The sequence below is a fragment of the Chaetodon auriga genome, chromosome 1 (genome assembly GCF_051107435.1).
Source record: "Chaetodon auriga isolate fChaAug3 chromosome 1, fChaAug3.hap1, whole genome shotgun sequence".
In the NCBI taxonomy this organism is placed as follows: domain Eukaryota; kingdom Metazoa; phylum Chordata; class Actinopteri; order Chaetodontiformes; family Chaetodontidae; genus Chaetodon; species Chaetodon auriga.
The window spans coordinates 18,453,083-18,472,792 of record NC_135074.1 but is presented as its reverse complement, the minus strand read 5'-3'; the positions used below and the strand labels follow the sequence as shown (position 1 = coordinate 18,472,792).

General features: G+C 43.4%; 1 protein-coding gene across 1 annotated transcript; it reads right to left on the bottom strand.

Moving 5' to 3' along the window:
* Positions 1 to 346: 346 nt before the first annotated feature.
* Positions 347 to 15,703, bottom strand: crispld2 (cysteine-rich secretory protein LCCL domain containing 2). The gene is made up of 15 exons (XM_076728185.1): positions 15,579 to 15,703; positions 12,939 to 13,299; positions 11,712 to 11,830; positions 10,039 to 10,171; positions 8,471 to 8,586; positions 7,921 to 8,021; positions 7,640 to 7,834; positions 7,496 to 7,556; positions 7,329 to 7,395; positions 7,104 to 7,234; positions 6,916 to 6,959; positions 6,751 to 6,823; positions 6,190 to 6,265; positions 5,057 to 5,187; positions 347 to 2,078 (listed from the first exon to the last, which is right to left on the bottom strand). Exons 2-15 carry the CDS (start codon positions 13,206 to 13,208, stop codon positions 2,027 to 2,029), a joined length of 1,569 nt encoding a protein of 522 aa, XP_076584300.1. The 5' UTR covers positions 13,209 to 13,299; positions 15,579 to 15,703; the 3' UTR covers positions 347 to 2,026.
* Positions 15,704 to 19,710: the final 4,007 nt, after the last annotated feature.

Genomic DNA, 19,710 nt, shown 5'->3' with positions numbered 1-19,710 from the left:
GTGCTCTGGTCAGAGTTGATTTAATAAAGTTGTGAGATCATGTTACTAACAGTTACATAGTTTTTCCCGTATTCTTCACTCATGACTCTGAGGATACAATAGTCCACACGTTGGGAGCTCTTTCAGCTGTATGTTTGTTACTTGTGCAAGCAAGACGCTGGGTATCCTGATTAGCTGACTTGTCTTGTTAGGCTGCGCTCAACAAGGCAGGGCAGATCCCAGGACGGCACAAGCAAAATGCACGCAATGCTGAACACATCAGCACCATACCCACTGCACACATCTCTTACAGAAACAGAAACTGTTGCATTTGTAAGTCAGACTTTATTTTCAAATTGTGCAAAAAATATAGAACCCATCCTAAACCTGTATAAAAACAAGACAAACAAAACAAATTCACACATTTGAATCATATCTTAATGCATAAAGGATTATTCAAAAACCAAAAAAAAAAATCATTTAGTATTTACATTTCCCTTAACTTTACAAAACCTTTAGCATTCCCCATACAAATTTGCATATAGAAAAGACATTAATGCCTGGCGTAGCGATAGGACTGAGGTAGAATAAGGAGATAAAGTTGAAATAGGCTTGAAGGAAGAAATTTTACTGAGTGACATTTCTTGGCATTTTTACAGTCTTGTCTTATATGCTGGACTTAAGATTTGTTAATTTGTATCTGTGAGTGATGCTAACTATGCTAAAATGTCTTTTTTCTGTGCATTTAAGTGACGATTTAGAGACCTAAATCAAGACAAGTGTAAAGAGATCTGAATAATAAACTAAAATTCAATAAAATGAGGCATTGCTAATGCAAATCAGGGCTGTACTGATGACAACAGTGCTTCAATCCAGTATAGTGACAGACATTAAAGGTGTCTGCATCCTGCATGCACTGCATTGTGTAAAATGTTCCAAAATGCATTAACTGCAGAATGATGATGAGAATCATCAAAACACATTCACACACCTCAAAATATGGTCTAGTCTCTTTACATAAAACTCTCTCTTTACCTGAAGCATGTGACACATTCATCTGTCAGGTGGGGGGGGGGACAAATTTAGCATTTTCATTATGTTACAGAAACAGGAGAAATCAGGAAATGAGGAAAGCACTAAGCAAATAATAAATATAAAATGACAAATGACTGCTTGTTATTTTAAACATATCTACTGTCTGTGATTGTTAATATTCTGAGGACCCATCTGCACCAGCTGTCATGTACCACACAGCGAACGTAGCAATGTAACACCTCCACTAAATCACCTCCACATGTCTGAAGTGACACCAGCCTACTTCAGGGAAATGTCATCAATCTACAGCAGTGCCTGCTGCCTGTATGCACTCCCATTTACCACACTGTTTCCTCTCCTTTTGTGTCTGTCTAACATATTCTGGTCTACCCAGTCATCTAACATCTTAAACTTAACTTAAAAGTACAATTTAGACCTAGATGACCTAGTTCTTCGGAACAAAAAGCATAGATTATCCAGGTGAGCAGAAAAGGGCAATAAGTCAGAATGTTAATATATGCAACTCCATTTTTAAAACAAACAAAATGTCATATATTCTGTACACAATGATTAAATACAGTGTGATCAGTATACATTCCTGTGTATGAAACCCAATTTAAATTTGTAATAAGAACATGAATGTAAACAAAGTACTTCCTGTAAAACATGACTAACTCAAAACGTCCAGCACCAGCTGTTCAATGCATCGTAATATATAAAAACATTCCATATTCACAGATTAAGTAAATATGTTTAAAAAATATCCATATCTGAAGTTAAAAGCTGAGAAAAAATAGAGGTCCATCAACGTATGGGACAATAACTTTTACTGGGTGGCTACGGTTTAAGAACTAAGAGGGAAACGTCTGTCAATCGATCTGCTGGGACGTTCTGTTTCCACTGAAGGCACAGAGACAGATGAACAGTCATGGTATCCAACCTGTGGGCACTTCCTGCTCTTCAAGAGCAGCTGAGGTGACTCTGTTGGTCTTTGGACTTCTGGACCGAGGTCTCACTCCCTCACGGCAAACACTCGGAAGGAGCCTCCATCTGTGTTGCTCTTGCTGCAAACAGACAATACAGAAAACACATTACACTTGGTCACCGCTGCCACAGATGCAACTGTACACTACATGTGCACTCCAGACTTTTAGTGTGATACTTCCATGAAGTTAGGGTAATGGCGAGTGATAGATTAGAGAAGAATGGCCATGATTGACTCAGCAGAGGCCGAGTTATCCTGAATTTTAATGCCCAGTATGGTTTAAGCTGTGAAAACTCTGCATCCATAATGCAACCAATAACATCTTTCATTAGACCCTCTGTGCCTCCTAAGCTTTCTGTCAAAGAAAATAAAAATCTGAAGCACCAGCTGAGTTAGCTAAGTTTCAGACTTTATAAAGCTCCCTGTGGACCCACAGAAGAGAACAACTGTGTTCACATGTGGAATACCCTTTTGAGTCAGCTTGTTGCTCAATGTTTATTACCATGACACTTGCAAGTGTGTTTTTTAGTATTGCCCAAGCCCTCCCAGCAGCTAAATCCATTAAAAGTGCACAATCATGTTCACAGCATCTTTGGAAAAAACATCCACCAAATGTCCCGTTGGCAGTCTGACTCAGTGTTTCTGTGTCTGACCTTTTCCTGCTACCGCAAGTGTTAAACTTTGCAATTACAGTGGCTCATTAGCGGAGAGACCTTGAAGCTCCTCCATGATCAATAATCATGATAGGTCTGTGTGATTGGTATCAGATCGCAGATAATTGTCCATATAGGAGAACACTGACCAAGTGGCGGACAGCATTTCCATCCTCGAGTAATCAGATACGCTGTGATTACTTCCCCAGCAACAGAGTCCAGTCCAACCTGCCCACACTGCCATGATGTTGGCACATGGCACCAACTCCCTCTCAGCCGTTTATTGACCTCCTATCCCAATGCCCTGAGTGGGGCCTTGGCAGTTCGGCATTAGATTTCATAGTTGTCAGACTTGGATTATTTTGACCACTCAGCACTTTGCACACTCAATTGAAATGCTTGGGTAAAGTAAGCAAAGATCCCATGTGTGGCCCATCCACACACCAAACCACACCATTACTCTTACAACCCCACATGCCAACTGAAGTGGCCACAAGGGCTTCCTTGCCTGAGCTTAGTCCACTGGAGCCGGCCACAGACATGAGAGTGATGTGAGAAACATGGCGTGCATGCAGGGAACCCACTACATGCAGCATTACAGGAGACATTAATCAAGGTAGTGCGCAGTGAATAAACGCACCTTTCTCAGCCATGTTTGAGATTCTCTTGTCAAATTTACTTGTCTAATTTTACTACAAGTGCTGTGTTTTCATTTATATCTCAAGGTTTTCTTTACCTCACTCCCACTGGCCAAACATTAAAGCCTGAGCTGAGCAGATCACTGAAGATAAATATTATCCTGTATCTACACACGATATAACTTCCAACATAAAATTCAGTTAAATGAACTTTAATTATATTTTTTTTCTTCTGTGCATGATTAGCGTGAGTTAAACCAAGAGGGTTTTTCGTCAGGTGTTTATCTTGGAGTTTAAAATATACTGTAAAGGAGACGTCTCTTACTTGTTTCCAGACCCTTGAAATAGGTTTGGTGTTGTGTCCACTGAAGGCTGCTTACCCAGTTAGAGAGACAACTGACCAATCAGAGCTTCAGAATGGGACTGTCATCTTCCTACAGCTCGCGCCTGGCTAGCTGCCCAGTTACCATAGATACATGCACATAGATACTGCACTGACTGCAACTGTTCACTGAAGCAATGGCTTAAGGCGGCCATATTGGTCCGGGGAGTCTGTGCAGATCGAGGCAAACTGAGGCAGCTCACTGATATATTATTGTAATAAAGCTGTTCATCTTTTTGCTCTTAACCTGATGTAAGATATCTTAATTAAGTATCAGGACAGTCACTTTGACGGCCAAATTTGAGAGGGAGCATGGGTGAGATTGACGCAGCTGTACAAATGGCTGTAAACTGTCACACAGAACACCAACTCTGATCAAACCTAACCGCTCCTACTAACTGCTACTAATCCACACATGACTTTGCTGAGGCAGATCTCCCACTAACTACGATTGGTTAGGCCAAAACAAAACAAATCAGCAAACAGGAACGTCAGGCTGAATGAACCCCATGAAACAAAACAGCAGTCTCTCTTTAAAGCCTCTGCACACCAACTGCTCACTCACACAGGTGTTCCCACTCTTGCCTAATTAGGCCTCTTCTCTTGACCATGTGGTTGTGAGCAGACTTAGCTGACTTTTAGCTTTGTTGGACCTGTTAGCATGCAACACCCTCGATCAGTTCGCTGACCTTTGTGTACTCCCAGCATACTGCTAACCCACCAGAATACATAGAAACACCTGAGGATGTGCAGCGCCTTAAAACCCCCTCTAGTTGAGAGACCTTACTCCATTTACTGTAAACAGCATGTGGCTAGTGGTTTGTGAAAACATTACCACATTATTCAGGAATCCTACTGACCAAACCATACATAGTACCCAACTCCTCTGAGACATGAGCAGATTACATGTTGCACTATTCAACACGCAGCAAGTGCTTTCAGAGCTGCGATGTTTTCACACAGTGTGTGTGAGTTGTCCCCCAGTGGCAGAAGTGCTTATACTTGTGTGACTAGTGAAAACAAATTCCCTTATTTCCTCAGGCTTTAATACTTAACTGATAGCTTTCATTACAGCTAAGGAGGCTTTGCGGTTTCATGGCTGCCACATGGTTTCTTGTTGATGGAAGCTGTCACACGCCATGTCCAAACATGAATGGTTGTTCTCATTTTTAGACAAAGCTTCTCTTTAATAGACTGCTATTAGACTGCTCGGAGCCAAATCTAAAAATATAGATTTCTGGAATTCACACTATCTCTAATGTCACTGTGATAACCTACAACTATTTGACATGGTGCCTGATCCATCTATCTTAATGCCTTTTCTCATTGTGCAACAGTCTTCATCTGGGAAAGATAACTACAGTAAAAACAAGTTGAGCAGTACCTCTCAGACTGGATGCCATTTTTCAGGACTCCGACGTAGTTCTTTCTCTTGTCCAGTGGCAGAACGTCCACCAAACCGCCATCTGCACTGATAACCCCTGCATGGATGGCTGCTTTACAAATACTGGAGCTCTGCGAAGAGAAAGTGAGGCAAACAGCAGAAATACTTTTACTTTATGATCAATTACAAAATATATTGCAGTAATTCACAGAAACACATTAGCACACACACACTGACACACACACACACACACACACACACACACACACACACACACACACACACGCAAGAACTTGTTTCACAATCTGAGCCAACGCAACAGACCATAAACTCTTATCAACAGTCTGGAGCAGAATCATTAATTTCTAGTCCAAACACAGATCACACTGTCCAGCATTTCTAACCAGATGGTTTATGTCTCACATTTAACCAACATCCAGCCGCTGCACCACTGGAGAATCATGTTTGGGTGTCTGAGATTACGAAACATTCTTACGCACATTCGCTATGAGCTGCCTTATTCTGTGGCTGTTGTAGGCCAAAAAGGTGAACGGACGTCATCAGAAGGCCGTTTCATCCCCAGTAAAAACCCTATTAAACACCACGTCAGCCTCATGTGACTGTGCCAATTTCGCAAACTCTAAAATGATCCAAAAGCGTGATGCAAATCAGATAAGTTTGGTCTGGAGGGTACTTTACTCAGAACATGATTTAGGTGAACTTGGAGTGATGATGTACACCGGTCTTCATGAGGCTCTCTCTTTCTGTGCCTCCTACCTATGAGCTACAGGCACTTAGCCTGAGATAATGCCTGAAAAAGCCTCTGAGCAGTCAGGCCACATGCAGGGTAATACATCCCTGGCAGTCTCTGGCTCACCTCACCATTACTCCCATTCTCCATGAGCCACATTCATAGTGTGATTCAATCGCTTTCCATAGCTACCATCCACCACAAAGCCACTCTCACTTCACCATGCTGCAGATCCACATATCCATTTCTTTCTGTCTGAATGAACAGATCATGAATAAATAAAAACCAAAGAGCACAGTAATGGACGACCTCTGGTGTGATTCATGATCAGTTTGCAACAGTTCTTTCAGATCCCGCACATTTAAAACGCTGTGTTACTTACATCTGCGTAGACGCTGTTTCCAATCACAGGTGACCAATAAGAGGGCTGAGTCTTACAGTTGGTTGGGCAGAAGATTCTGAGAAACCAAATGGAAATTAGCAGTGACAGAGAAAGGTCACATTCATGGAAAAGAGTTTTTTTACACACTGTAACACCCCCTATTTAGCATCTATAAGCAGTATATAAAAATGATTTGGAACACATTACACTAGGGTTGCAAGAAGATATAAAGACATTTTTAGGTGTTGATTAATGTACAGTAATTATAATGTCTCATATGAAAACTGGTTATAAACCAGCCTCTACCTCTGGGTGCCCACAGCATGAGTTATAGTTATCATCTGCTTAAAACTATATCATAGTGTGTTGTAAACCAGTTACTAAATGTTTGTATACACATATTAAATGGGGGGCTACACGTATAGATACATGTGCTCTTGTAAATAATCTTTAAAACTGTACATCTTACATCTGCTATGATAATACTATGAGGCAGAACCTCTGCTTGGCTAACCATATCATGCTTCAGAGAATGAAAAGATGGTGGATGCGAGAAAGCACCTGGGACAGTGTGAGTTGGGCTTTTTGAAAGGGCAGATTTCAGCCACTGTGGTGTAGCAGTCAGCCGTCACCTCTGTGGCAGAGAGAGAAGAGAAAAACACTTAGCATACCTCACATGTGCTGGCTAACTGGGTGAATCTACATGCAATCATGAGCTTCACTTACCTTCCACTCTGGCCACCACAAAGGCGTTGCCGGGTTTATATTTACTGTAAAGGATGTAATAGTGTTTAGAAATCAGGACAGCAAATGGTTCCCAGAAAAAAAAAAGGGAAATGCCTTTTCACAAGTGTTGCATCAGCAAATGTGACTTCAACCTACTTCGAAAAATTAGGCCAAGCACAAATATCTACCTGAGGGACTCGATGCCATTCTTTGTGGCTTTGACAAAGAATGGAAACTTGTCCGTCCTTGTAACGTCGACCAGGCCTCCGTTGTTGTCAATGACACCAAAATGGATAGCAGCTCGGCAAATACTTGATTGCTGAAACAACAGAAAAGGAACGCTTATAAATATGCATGTACAGTATGAGTTCATGCGTGAAGCAGGATGTTTGTTTCATGTTGGACAAACTCACCACATCGTAAAAGAGAGTTCCCCAAATTTTGCCCTTCTTACTCAGACAGTTAGCAGGGCAGTTAAACCTGCAGACAGTCAAATGAGAGTGAAAAAAGAGTGAAATGATATTGGTGAGGAAGTTTATGGTAAATAAATGAGAAATAAACAGTCAGAAAATCACCTGACCTGTTGCAGGTTGCACCTCTACACTTGTCTCGCAGTCTAGTCTCACACTTGATGCTCTGAGCTGCAAGAACAAGTCAAAAAATCAGCAAAGAAGTGTGCAAAACATGAACATTTAAGCTTATTTTTGATAATGCCTGTAGCTACCGAGATATGTGTTGCTGGGAGTCTTTGAAGATGGCGTCCTGGGTGTGGTGGGCTTTGGAGTGGAGGGCTTGGACGCTGGTTTCTTGGGAGCAGACGGTTTAGGTTTGGGGGCAGGTTTGACGGTGGTACGAGGCGGCAGTGGGACCTGAGGCTTCTCCACCTCGTTCATGTCCTCTGTCTCTGAGCGCTGGGAGTCTGCAGATGGACAAACAGACAGGGTTCAGGTGGGTAACATGCTTAATGTTGACATCTCTGAATGAAAACCACGTGGGATTGCTCACCTTTGTAGCACAGATTGTTTCTACATCCTCCTCCGTAGCTGGGAGGGCACTGGGAACAAGGGCGGCCGTGCTGGTATGGAGCCTCACCGATCCAGTTGCCCCTGCAGAAGTGAACAGTGGACAGCTTGACTAAGGTGGAAATAAATCATCAGTCAAGCGTCACTGAGCTCATGGCCTTGTAATTACTTCAGCGCTCTTTGTTCCTGGTCAACACTCCTAACAGTCATTAGTCCCACAAACTAATAAAAACACTCCTCGTTGTCTCTCAGGTAATTACATCCTGTGGGCTGTCTGGAAAACAAGCGCCTGCTCAGCCCTTATTTTCCTTTCCCCGTGCTTCATTATTATTTTTCTATTCTGACTTCGGGAGGAATTTTAATGACCCCAATATGTCACACAAACGTCTCTGACAACTGCCGCTACAGTACAGCGATATTAGGAACACACACCGCAGCATTTGTCAGCAATGAGGGGGAGGAAGAATGCAAACAAGAGTCGAGAGAGCAGAGGTGTGGATGAACAGCGAAGCATGGGGGAATGTTGATCTTACTTTGGGGAATAGTTGCACACAAGGTAAACGGAGTTCTCCCATATTTCTCCCCACACGTTCATCCTCGGACACACGTGCACAGCACAGCCCACTCGGCTCGTGGTTGCCCAGACCAGCTGTAAAAAGGGAAGTAAAAGAGTTAGCACAAGCTGGATGCACGGACACATAGCAAAGTAAGCTATAGAGCTTGTAGCTTAGATTTCGTGCCTCACTTTTCTCACTGCCCCATGGTCCAGAGGAAGCAACTAGATTGGGGGTCACAGTTAATGGGGCCACTGGGACGTGCACCCCGATCAGATGCACGTCATGTGTGAACCCGGTCTGCCCAGCTGTGACACAATCATGATCATTTTCATCACCCAGTTCGAAGTGGAAACAAATAGCAGTTTTTAATACCTTCACAAAAGTCAGCGAAGGCCCAAAACTGTCCGAGGTCAAATAAAATGCCTCATCACGCACAAAGCTGTTGCAATGGTGTTACAGATGAATGATGTGCCATTTGACGGCAAATACAACACAGCATGTTCCACAACTCCTCCTCACTTTCCTCCCAAACTCAACATGTGTGCTGTCCCTTCTCAGGAATGTTCATCTTTTTTCCTGGTGCAGTTAGAGGCTACTGGAAGCAGTGAGTCAGCACGCAGACCGATGAGTGCTGAGTGCTGGTGGTTCAGCTCAGTGTACTTGCTAACTCTCAGCGGGGCTAGCGGTTCTCTGTGCAGGCAGCTATGGAGTATGACTGACTGCACTGCAGCAGACTGCAAAACAAAGGCAGAAACAAGCTGATGATGCTCAGATTTGGTACCGTCTCCTCTCTGCAGCATCTTTAAAAGAATCCAGGTCAAGCAGTGAGGGGTGTCTGGTGCGTCTGGAAATGACTACCAGATGGCAGTGATCGGGTTTCAGGGTGAAAGCAGAGGGAGGAGTCCGGATGTTTCTGTAAACTCATCCCAGCAACTACAAAGTAAAGTCTAGGGGGAGACGAGGCCAGCTCACCCATTTCTGTTTCCTTTTGACTGATTTCTCCATTTTCCCATCTACTCTGCAGCTTCTTCGTGTCTCCACACTCTCCTCTGTTCCATTACTCGCATCTGATTTTCCGTCTAACATCCTTGTTTTCTCTGTCTACAGGTTACTCTATCCATGCCTGTCATTTAACCCCTCAGTCCCTCCACAACTCTGTCCATAAATACTGTGAAATATCATACAAGCTGCACACCACCTGCTGTATTCTAACACCACCCAGCAGCACCTGTCAAGTGACATATGCTCTGTATTACAGATAAAAGAAGGCACAGCCTGACACAGATTTTATCAAAAATTTAACAGAAATAATAGAAGATGGTTCAAAAAGTTGAAAAATATAATTCAACCTAATATGACAGTGGTGCCAAACTTTTCTGCTTCTTGCAGTAAGTGATGAGGTTAACCTATAATTCACAGCCAAGTGCTTCATTAAGGGAGCACTGCATCGATTTAGCATTACATTGTCGTATACATGATGTACATATGAAGTAGGACTACCCAAAACTTTGAACTCTGCCCCCTGTGTTTTTTATTCATCTCACCTGGGTGTAATGGGTGCACATGGGCCCGGAGCAGCGTTCTGGACACCAGGGATTGCATTCGTGGGGGTAGGGATAAGTATAGTCTTTCACCTCATCGTACCAGGCCTGGACATGGAAGGCAGGAGAGCGGTATCTATAGGGAACATGCACACACACACACACACACACACACACACACACACACACACACACACACACACACACACACACACACAGACAAACAATAGGCTCAGTCACTGGCCATCCAGGTACCAGGGGCAAAAGGGAAATATCTGAGGGAGCTGCCAGGTGCTTTGGCCAGACTTGAGAAACACTGCATGAACCTCCCTGCTCCTCCTCCTCCTTTCAGGCCTCAAATGATGAGTCTGAATTTGACCTGGCACACAGACCAGCAGTCTGTTCCCGTCCATAACAGGGGAAATCAAATCAGGTTGAAAAGAAAGAGGAAAAAAAAAACAGAATCAAAGCAAACCTAAACATGGCTCCGCAGCCTAACAAATCAGGCCGAGCTCCTATTATAAACATCTCTTTTTACGGTATTGAAAAGTGCTGAGCTTATAAATGGAGAGTAGAGGGGGAGTGGAAAACATCAGGGTTTGCTGGCACAGGAAGAAAAGAAGGGAACAGGGAGAGAGGAAAGGGCTGTGAGAATGAGAGCAGATTCCTGGAAGGGCACCTGCTGCGATAGCCACACACTGTCATACACAGAGGCCCACTGTGTCTGGTGTCTACTCAGGCACACACACACACACACTCATCCACACAAACATCAACCTTAATACGCTAGCACTGACTACCTCTACCCTCGTTTCTGCTTCACACATCACAAGTGACCAAGATTTCTTTGAAAGGAGCAGATGAGGTCAAACTGATTTTTACTTAGAGTTGTTGCAATTCCTGCTGCAAGTGAAAGTTCAGTGACCGTCAGAAAATAGGAAGCGGCTTCCTTTTGCAACATTGACAGCTCAATACTTACGATAATAAAAGAAGAAATGCATAAAAGGTTCAAAGTTCAGCTGATAATGTGACAGAATAACTCTAAACTACTGTTTGTGCTGCTCAGACGTGTGCATCCAAGCTCAATCACCAAAATCTGTAGACCACATAGTACTGCAAGTTAGCATCCAATCAAAGGTCATATCTGTAATCTTGTTCACTTACTTGGCAAGCAGCTTTTTAATTCACTACCCTCTGTGCCTCAGACTCCTTCAGCAGTTCTAAACTAGTAGGATCCCAGAGCTGAAGAGCACCAGAGGGACACCACTTATCACACCCGACCAGCACCATAATCACATTCTGCAAAAGGTCTGCAGGGGATCCGGACCAGAACCTATTCATTAACAACTTCTTAAGTATTAAGTCATGGATTTACAACATTTACTAATGCATTAATATCAAACAGAAAGGACAAACACCAGCAAAGGGACTGCACTCTTATAAATGTTGTGTGGCTGATCAATATAGAATTATTAAATGGTTTATTAACCAATACTTAAGCTAATAGCTTTAATTTATAAACTCTTTCTGAGTGTTTTCTGGAAAAAAAATGTTTATATTCCTTGAAAATCTAGCCAGAAAAATCAAGATGCACTGAAGATTTTGACCTGTTATTACAGATTTTTGAGCCTTGAACATAACATAGCTTATTGACTGTGTGTGTTGCTGTATCTCACCTTCCCCAGTGAACAGCCAGGTTCTGTCCAATAGACATCAGCAGGTCCTCAGGTCCATGGTCCCACTGACACACCTCTGCCCACTGAGTGGCAGACCGCTCCAACTCATCATCCCAAACCTGCACACACAGAGTACATCAAGTTTCTCACAAAGAATGAACTTATTTTAGACACCAAAGGGAAAACATGACATCTTTCACCTGCTGTGTCTGCTGCAATATAAAGCACCGCGTCTTGTTCTGACTCAGTCGATACCCAACCTGTTCGAGGCCTCTGCTCCTGCACTTCCTTCCTTCCCTGTGAGCTGAAACTGAGCTGGATACAAGTACAACATTAACCTTAGACGGTGACATTTGAGTGGAGCAGCTGGCGCCTGGCCTCGAGCCACTACAAATCTCCAGCAATCACAGCTGAATTATCCACATTTCCTGAGTGGGTTTCTTTACAGCAGTGGAGAGGAGGGTGGAAAGCGGAGAAGACACCTGACCCTGCTGTGGAGGGGGCGCTGTGAAGGTGGAGGACTGCATACAGCATGGCCCCTCAAAGCACATCTCCTCAGTAAATTTCCAGCCTTTCGGTGGTCGCTAAAACATGCACACACAGACACCACTATAACCCCAAGCACCCGAACACTAACACAGACACACAAACTGCCTGTTCGCTGGAATTTGAGCGAGCCCTGGGTAGAGTAAATCTTCAGACGCTTTCCTCCCCGGCCATAACCGCACTCCAGAGACACACAGGCCACCACGGCTTCTCTCAACTTTATGGACCTTGTGGTTTTCAATAACCTTCTTTGTGTCTCAATAATAATCCCTCTCCTACTTTACCCACTGATGCACCACGTGGTCCCAACATTTCCCCTTTTTCTAGCCTTCTTCTCTCTGTCCTCCTTTGACCCAGCCCTCCCTCGCTCGCCTGTCTTCTCCCGCGCTGAGCTGTTTGCAGGTAGGACAGAGTCAGCATTATTATCCTCCTTGTAAAAGAGCAGCATAGCAGGCTGGCAATGGCTTGCCATCATTACTGAATGTTTCCAGCAGAGAGAAAAGGCTGTTTTTCAAGGCGGAATAAAACCCTAATCACCAGCCTCATTTCAGAGCTCAGTCTTGCTGACACATTCAAATGAAGTTATTTGTGAGGTAAAGCCAAAGAGAAATGTTGATAATTATCTTTGTTGATTAAGAATAATAGCGAAACGGGTCCTTGGGGCAATGGGACATGTCTCACCATGTACTCCATGTTGGAGGCGGTGGGGTAGACGCCGCCCCTCAGCTTGTTGTGCAGCTGGAGGATCTCCTCACGGTCCGACCAGCGGATGGCTCGTCGGGTCCTATTGCCAGCGGTGTTGCTGGTGCCGTTGTGATCCGCTTCCTGCTCGTAGCGGCTCAGCAGCTGCCTCAGCTCCTTGGAGTCAGGCAGGAAGAGGGAAGCTGAGTCCCTGACGCACACCAGCAGGAGGGAGAGGACAGGGAGCCAGGTCATGGCAGCGCAGGTCATTCTGGCACTTCAGAAGTCTGGGTTGGAGTCTTAGACGACTGCAGGCAGCAGATTGTGTGTGAACGCTGCTCCTCAGAGTACCAGACACAACCTGCAGAGAGGAAACATTTAATGAGTCTTTCCACACCGTGTGAGTCAACTCAGCAGAGTGCAGATTACAAAATGTGGCTGTAGAATTTGCTCAACTAACGAAGGAGTCACTTTAACAAAGTTGCCAAATTAATGCGCACACACACACACACACACACACACACACACACACACACACACACACACACACACACACACACACAGACATACACACACGCAGAACACACATATCTGTCACCTGCCTCAGCTGTTTTTCTGATTGGACTAAATATTGACAGAGAAATGCATCAGTCTTCATCATTTCCCTTTGTGCTGTGTGTTATAACTGATACAGGCCCACAGTCTCTTGTGACGCTGACGACCAGAAGACTGACTCCCTCAGCTCTGGATTTTTTACCCTCAGCAGTTCTGCTTTCTGTCAGTTTGTGGTTGTTGCATAAAACCTGTTGCTAAACCTGTTGTTTATCAGGTACATTAATAGAAGCTTTGGATGTTTGGTTACTGTTTACGCTGAGGGGCTCACTACTCATGTGTTTGGTCATTTTTGAGGCTGCATGGGTGGTGTTGAAAGATGAAAGGTGTTTCTAATATTCTGTCCAACTCCTGTATGTAAATGGGGTGGACAAAACAATTCAACAGAACACCTCTCACCGTAATGCAATCCAATACGAGACGTCCTACAGCCTCAATAACAACCATCGAGTTTACCAGATAGTGTGATGTATCATAAATGACGGTCTTGCAGTATATTGTGCATCACAGATCTGGCTTCATTATCTTGTGCAACATATTGTGATGTGATATTGTAACATTATCACTAAGTGCATGACCCTCTAATTACCAGGAATAATTCTTCCATCCAGGAAAAATATAGCTTTAATAATACCTGTTAGAGAGAACAATCTAAGCTTCATCAGGAAATCTAACAGTGACTTTGCTTTGGACTTGTTGCACCATATTTGTATAAAGTGTACTGAGAAATACTATCTACTCCTCCTCAGCTCCTGCCTCTCTCTGATTATTTTCTAACCAAACTGAGCAGCAGGGTGGGATACTGAGGAGGCAGACCTGAGCTCAGGTTGACAAGCTTGCACCCCGTCTTTGAACAAAACAGTGCATTCCTGACACATCCAGGGGCAAAACTCTGTAACTGACCCTGCTTCTGACCCCCTCTGGAAGGCAACAAGCAAGAGGGATGACGCCCAAGATTACAGCTAAACTAAATATCACAAAGTCCCAAACTTTTATAAAGAGCGAAGAGCAGTCAGCCAGTGTGATCAGAGAGGAAAGAAAAAAAATAAACCAAGCTCCAGCTCGCACTGGTTGCTCTTATCCTTGAATCCCTTCACCTCTTTCCCTCTGGCTGAAAAGGCGGCTTGAGGTCTGGCACCAGCTCTGTGTCAACATGCTGTGCCAGCTCTGGGCACTGTGAGCCAGCGGGAAGCTCAGGCACCACACCCTTCTCCTCTGCCTATGCCCCCCTTTTCACACTGAACCTCTACCAGCTTCTCTGTCTGGGCCCTTCTCATGGCTCTCATGAATTTTATACCCGAGTGGCAGACAGATCCTCGGACACACGTACATATCCACAGCTTGTCTGTGGGAACTCTCTGCCACCGGTGGGTCCCTATCCGACCTGAAGAGAGATTGACCTCCTCTCCGCCTCACCACAAGGTTGAGTGTCAACACAACTCCTATCACAACATAATCCCTCTGGTTTATATACATTTCCACAGATGCTTGCTCTCTTTTTCACCCTTTAAAGATTCTTAGTTACCTCTGATTGCCCTTAGAACTCTTAAATCCATGTTCTTTTGGATGAAGCCATTCTATCAAATCCAGCATTGAATTTGGAAATACTTTTTCCCCTTACTCACAATCTTACTGTCTGAACCGTATGTAGTATTTTCCATGATGGTAGCTAGCTGCTGCTCTCCCATTGACATTTCCTCAGTGAGGCTGCAGACTCATAATGAATGGCAGTGTCTTGCCAACAGCCTCTTTCACACTGGCGTGGTTTATACCCAGAAGTAACATATTAGAGTTGTTAGTGTCATGAGTTCCTATTGCCAAAGATCATATTCAATAGAAATGAAACAGGTTTTAAAAGAAATGTCATTCATGGAAAACTGTCAGTCATAAGGTGCATCTTCTGCAGGTACACAGTGAAACGTCTCATTTTTTGCATTGTAAAATTCAAGCTCTAAAACTGCAGTGCACATGGAAGCTACAACACAACACGTTATTATAAAAGTGTGTGTACTGTCTCATGTTGCTCACCTCCAGATAGTATCCACTTGCTTGGAGATTTCGGAGCAGCTTCCTCTGCGCGCTGGAGAGCTGTGTTATTCCCTTGTGAGAGGACCGGGCTGCTGCTTGCTGGCGGTGTTCCTGAAGCACAGAGGAGCTGTGTAACTCCTGAGCTGCTCGGAGTGCCTTATATAGAGAGGGAGACCCCTCAGGACGAGAGGAAAAAATGAGTGTCTCTCCTCACTCCCCCACTCGCCTGCCTCCGTGAAGTAAGTGGCTGCGTTCCTGGCACAGCGCGCAGTAGCGCGCGCGCGCGCGCTGACGAGCAGCCTGATGTCAGGAAGAAAAGTACAAATATTATAAATCTGTCAGACGAGTCAGCAGCAGGCAGTTAGATCATCTTCTCTGAATCACGTTTGGGTAGCAGTTATTATCCAGATATGTGTCTTCACATCCAGCTGCAGACGAGCGTCCAACATGGGGCAGGCAGCAGGGACACCCTCAACACGGAGAACTAAAACCACTAAAATGAACAAATTCATGTTCAGAACACTGGACTGCATGACATTATGATCATTATAAAGGGCTCAACAAGTCGTAACTATTTGCTTTATTAATGATTAATAAATCACTATTCTTTATAGATTAGTTATAAGCCATAAAAGATTTTGGGTTGCCAGGTTGTGAAAAGTCCGTTCATCATTACTGTTAATGCAGTCATAAATGTTGGTAATCGATTATTAAATGCTCCTTTTCCTATTACCCTAGTTCATTCCTGTGTTTATTGCACTTTAAGCACTTTCATGTGAAGCACTTTGGTGCAGCTCAGCCGTCTGTAAATGCGCTATAGAAATAACATTGACTTGACTCATGGGTTTCTTGTTTTCTAATATTAGGTCTACACTTAAAGTTAATAAATCCTCAAGTAAGATTTGTCATTAAATTAAGTCTTAGTATGAGGTTAATAGCTGGTTTTTGGCTCAAAAAATCTGCAGCTCATTTCTAGAAATAAGTGGTCAAAGGGTCTGAAAGCGAGTTTCCACAGTCTGGCAACCCTGGAGCTCTTCTTATGAATGGCTTACAACTGATATAGAAACCATTAGCAAAATATTTATCAATTATTTATAAAGCCATTAGTTACAATTTACAACCCTTTATAAAGGAAACTTTATTTGAAAGAGGCACATAAACAGTGTTACTATCGTGGTGCATTAATAAGATCCACCACGTGATTATAAGAACCATCTGCTTTGCTTTAGGGCAAAGGGAGGTCAGAGGTCAATCAAGGCACCATATCCAAGTTTGTCATTCCAACCAAACAACTATTACACCACACAGCAATCCGATCCTGGTGGCTTTTGAGTTGGTTGTGGCTACCGTCACAGATCAATTATCCACACATAAACCCATTCAGATGCAGGAAAAAAGAGTGAAAAAATAACGTTATATTACAAGTTATTTAACTCTGTACACAGTCTCATCAAATCTCATTTTATAGGCTTAACTTCACTGGAGTGCTAATCATGTTAATGAAGTCAGATTTTGTCATTTGGAGCAAAAACTCCTTGATCACTCATTTTGCACCTCCTGTTTTAAATGACCATCTTAATCGGAGTCTGAATTTATCTCATTTAGGGAACATTTGAGAACCGGTGTTGTGGACAACTACACATCACCTTCATTTGGATATCCACCACATGAAAGTTTAGGTCATCAGTAAAAACACCATTGAAACATTTCACATATGACAGGTGTCCGAAAGGATCCGGGATCTCTAGATTTGAGAACAGGCGTCATCACGCGTCACCGTCATACATCCTCACTGACCCTGCGCAGAGCTCACTGTGTTGTGACCCAAATAGTTCACATTTTATTCCACCATGAGCTTGATTTCTGTCTGAAACATCTCGGATATTTACAAGAACACAGCCACTCAGAAGGAATGTCAGCAAGCTGAGCCCTCAGACAGATTTTCTTCCCACAAGGGCTCTGCCAGCCTGGGCTCTGCACTCAGTCAAAATACATGTTTAACAGGAAGTCTGGCCCATCATGCATCTGCTCTCTTTCTTAAATGTCCTGCAGAGATGCTAGCGAGAGACGCTCCTCTTTGTCAGATGGCTCATCCTTTGTGCTCTATAGTTTTTGGGTTATCAGGCAATTCTTCATAAAAGTCAAAGCAGGGATTGTGATGCACCAATTCAAATAAACGGTGATACTTTGACCAAGTGGGTGATATTAGCATCCATCCAGATGTCCAGTGCAGACCAGTGTGCATCATTTACAATTAAAATAGAGACTTTATCCTCAGTGATCACACAGCGATGCAATCAGATCCTGACCGTTTTTGAATTGGCTGCAGCTTCTTTTACAGATCGATGATCCAAAAACAAACCGGTTCAGATGCAGGAGATTAGTGTGAAAGATTCCAGCATGTTACATGTTATTTTGCACAGTGTTTTTGTGCGTCAACGCTGAGTTTTGGAACATGAGAAGACCTCTCCTTGTTTACATGATCGTAACTCTATCCAGGTGTCTGGCAGACTGTGTGCAGGTGGGCACTGATCATTGAATATCTCAGCCACTTCTTGGAGAACACACCTGAAACACACAGAGAGATCAGAAACCTGGAAGAGTCACATTATGCTGGTCTCTATCAGAACGCTCCAGACAGCGAACCCAGGCCTCTGAAACCAGAATAAGTCGTTCACATGGGAGACAAATAACCAGGATACACTGATTATATTCCAGAGGAGAGTTAAAGGCTGCAGCTTTATGGGGCTGATTTAGGAAATCTAAGCTTAACTTTCAACCACCTTTTCTACCAAGTAGTTTGTGGAGGCTTCATGTGTATTTTTTTTTTTTTTTTTTTTTTTATTGTCCCCCACAGTAAGACCATCCACAAACACAAGCCTGCTCTGGGAAACCGTCATTCTTTGCCAACTCTTTATTCACAGACACAAATTTGGCATTTGACCGAATGGATTCCCATCCTGTCTTATTGATATCTTTTTTGACACACTGTGAATCAGAAGCATGAGTACATCGTTACTGCCAACTTCTTAAAACGCTCGACAAATGGCACATGAAGTGGATGAGTGGATTTTGACGATTATGGTTTTTTTTTGTTGCTGTTTTTGGCCATTTCCCGGCCCTGAGCAGTCCCTCGTGATCATGTGACTCAGACTCGATGTCTGTATTCAAACGTCTAAGGGACGAGGATTGCTTTTCTCAGAAGTGTTATTCACTACTCGGCTGCATCAACCCAGATACATAATTCATACCAGGCCAAATGGAAACTCTCAGCTCTGCTCGAGTCTCAGCTGAAGACAACAGAAGGATTCCACTACTCAAACATCCTTCTCTTGTTTATGTTTTGACCTTACATAAGTAAATAATAAATAAGAGCAAGTGGGGACCTACTTTTTCTTTTTGTGTTCAAGGGGAACCACCATCCACCACACACACACACGCATATATATATATATGTAAGAGCTGGTGTATTTGGACAGGGGCTTGTGGAGGTTCTAAAAACACAGGTTGCCATAATATTTACTTTGCTTAAAAACTCTGGAGTGCTGGTGGACCTCTAAACAAGATGCATGAAAATGAGATGCGGTTTGAGGAAAACTGAATGAAGAGACCATATGGTCAAGGCTGATTATAAAAACAAACCGGTGGGCGGATCACAACGGAACAGGAAATGCACAAAAATCACTCCAACAAGGATAAAGAGGTGATGGCAGCCCAGATTAGTCAAATGTAAGCACACAGGATGAGAATGCTGTCCGGAGAGCCCTGCGTATACTGTAGCTTTGGTGGTTTGTAACATCTTGAATGGAGGACTGGTACCAGTGGAGTACATGCCAGGCATTCCAGCCTCAAGGCCAGTTGTTTCACCAACAAACTTCATAAATTAAAAGAAAAACAACATGTCTTAGTAAATGTCTTCTCTTCCAAAAGCTGCTCCCTCATTTGGTGTTTTGATGGTAGTGGAATCTAAAAAGTTGGATTAAAAACCTCCCTTAAGCTCAGTGGGGTTAAGATCTGGTGAAGCCATAATAAAATACTTGTTCCAAAAAAGTTGCAACACAGTGTAAAACCTAAATACACAGAAGGTGATCATTTGCTCATCCTTTTTGACATACACTCAATAGAAAACAGC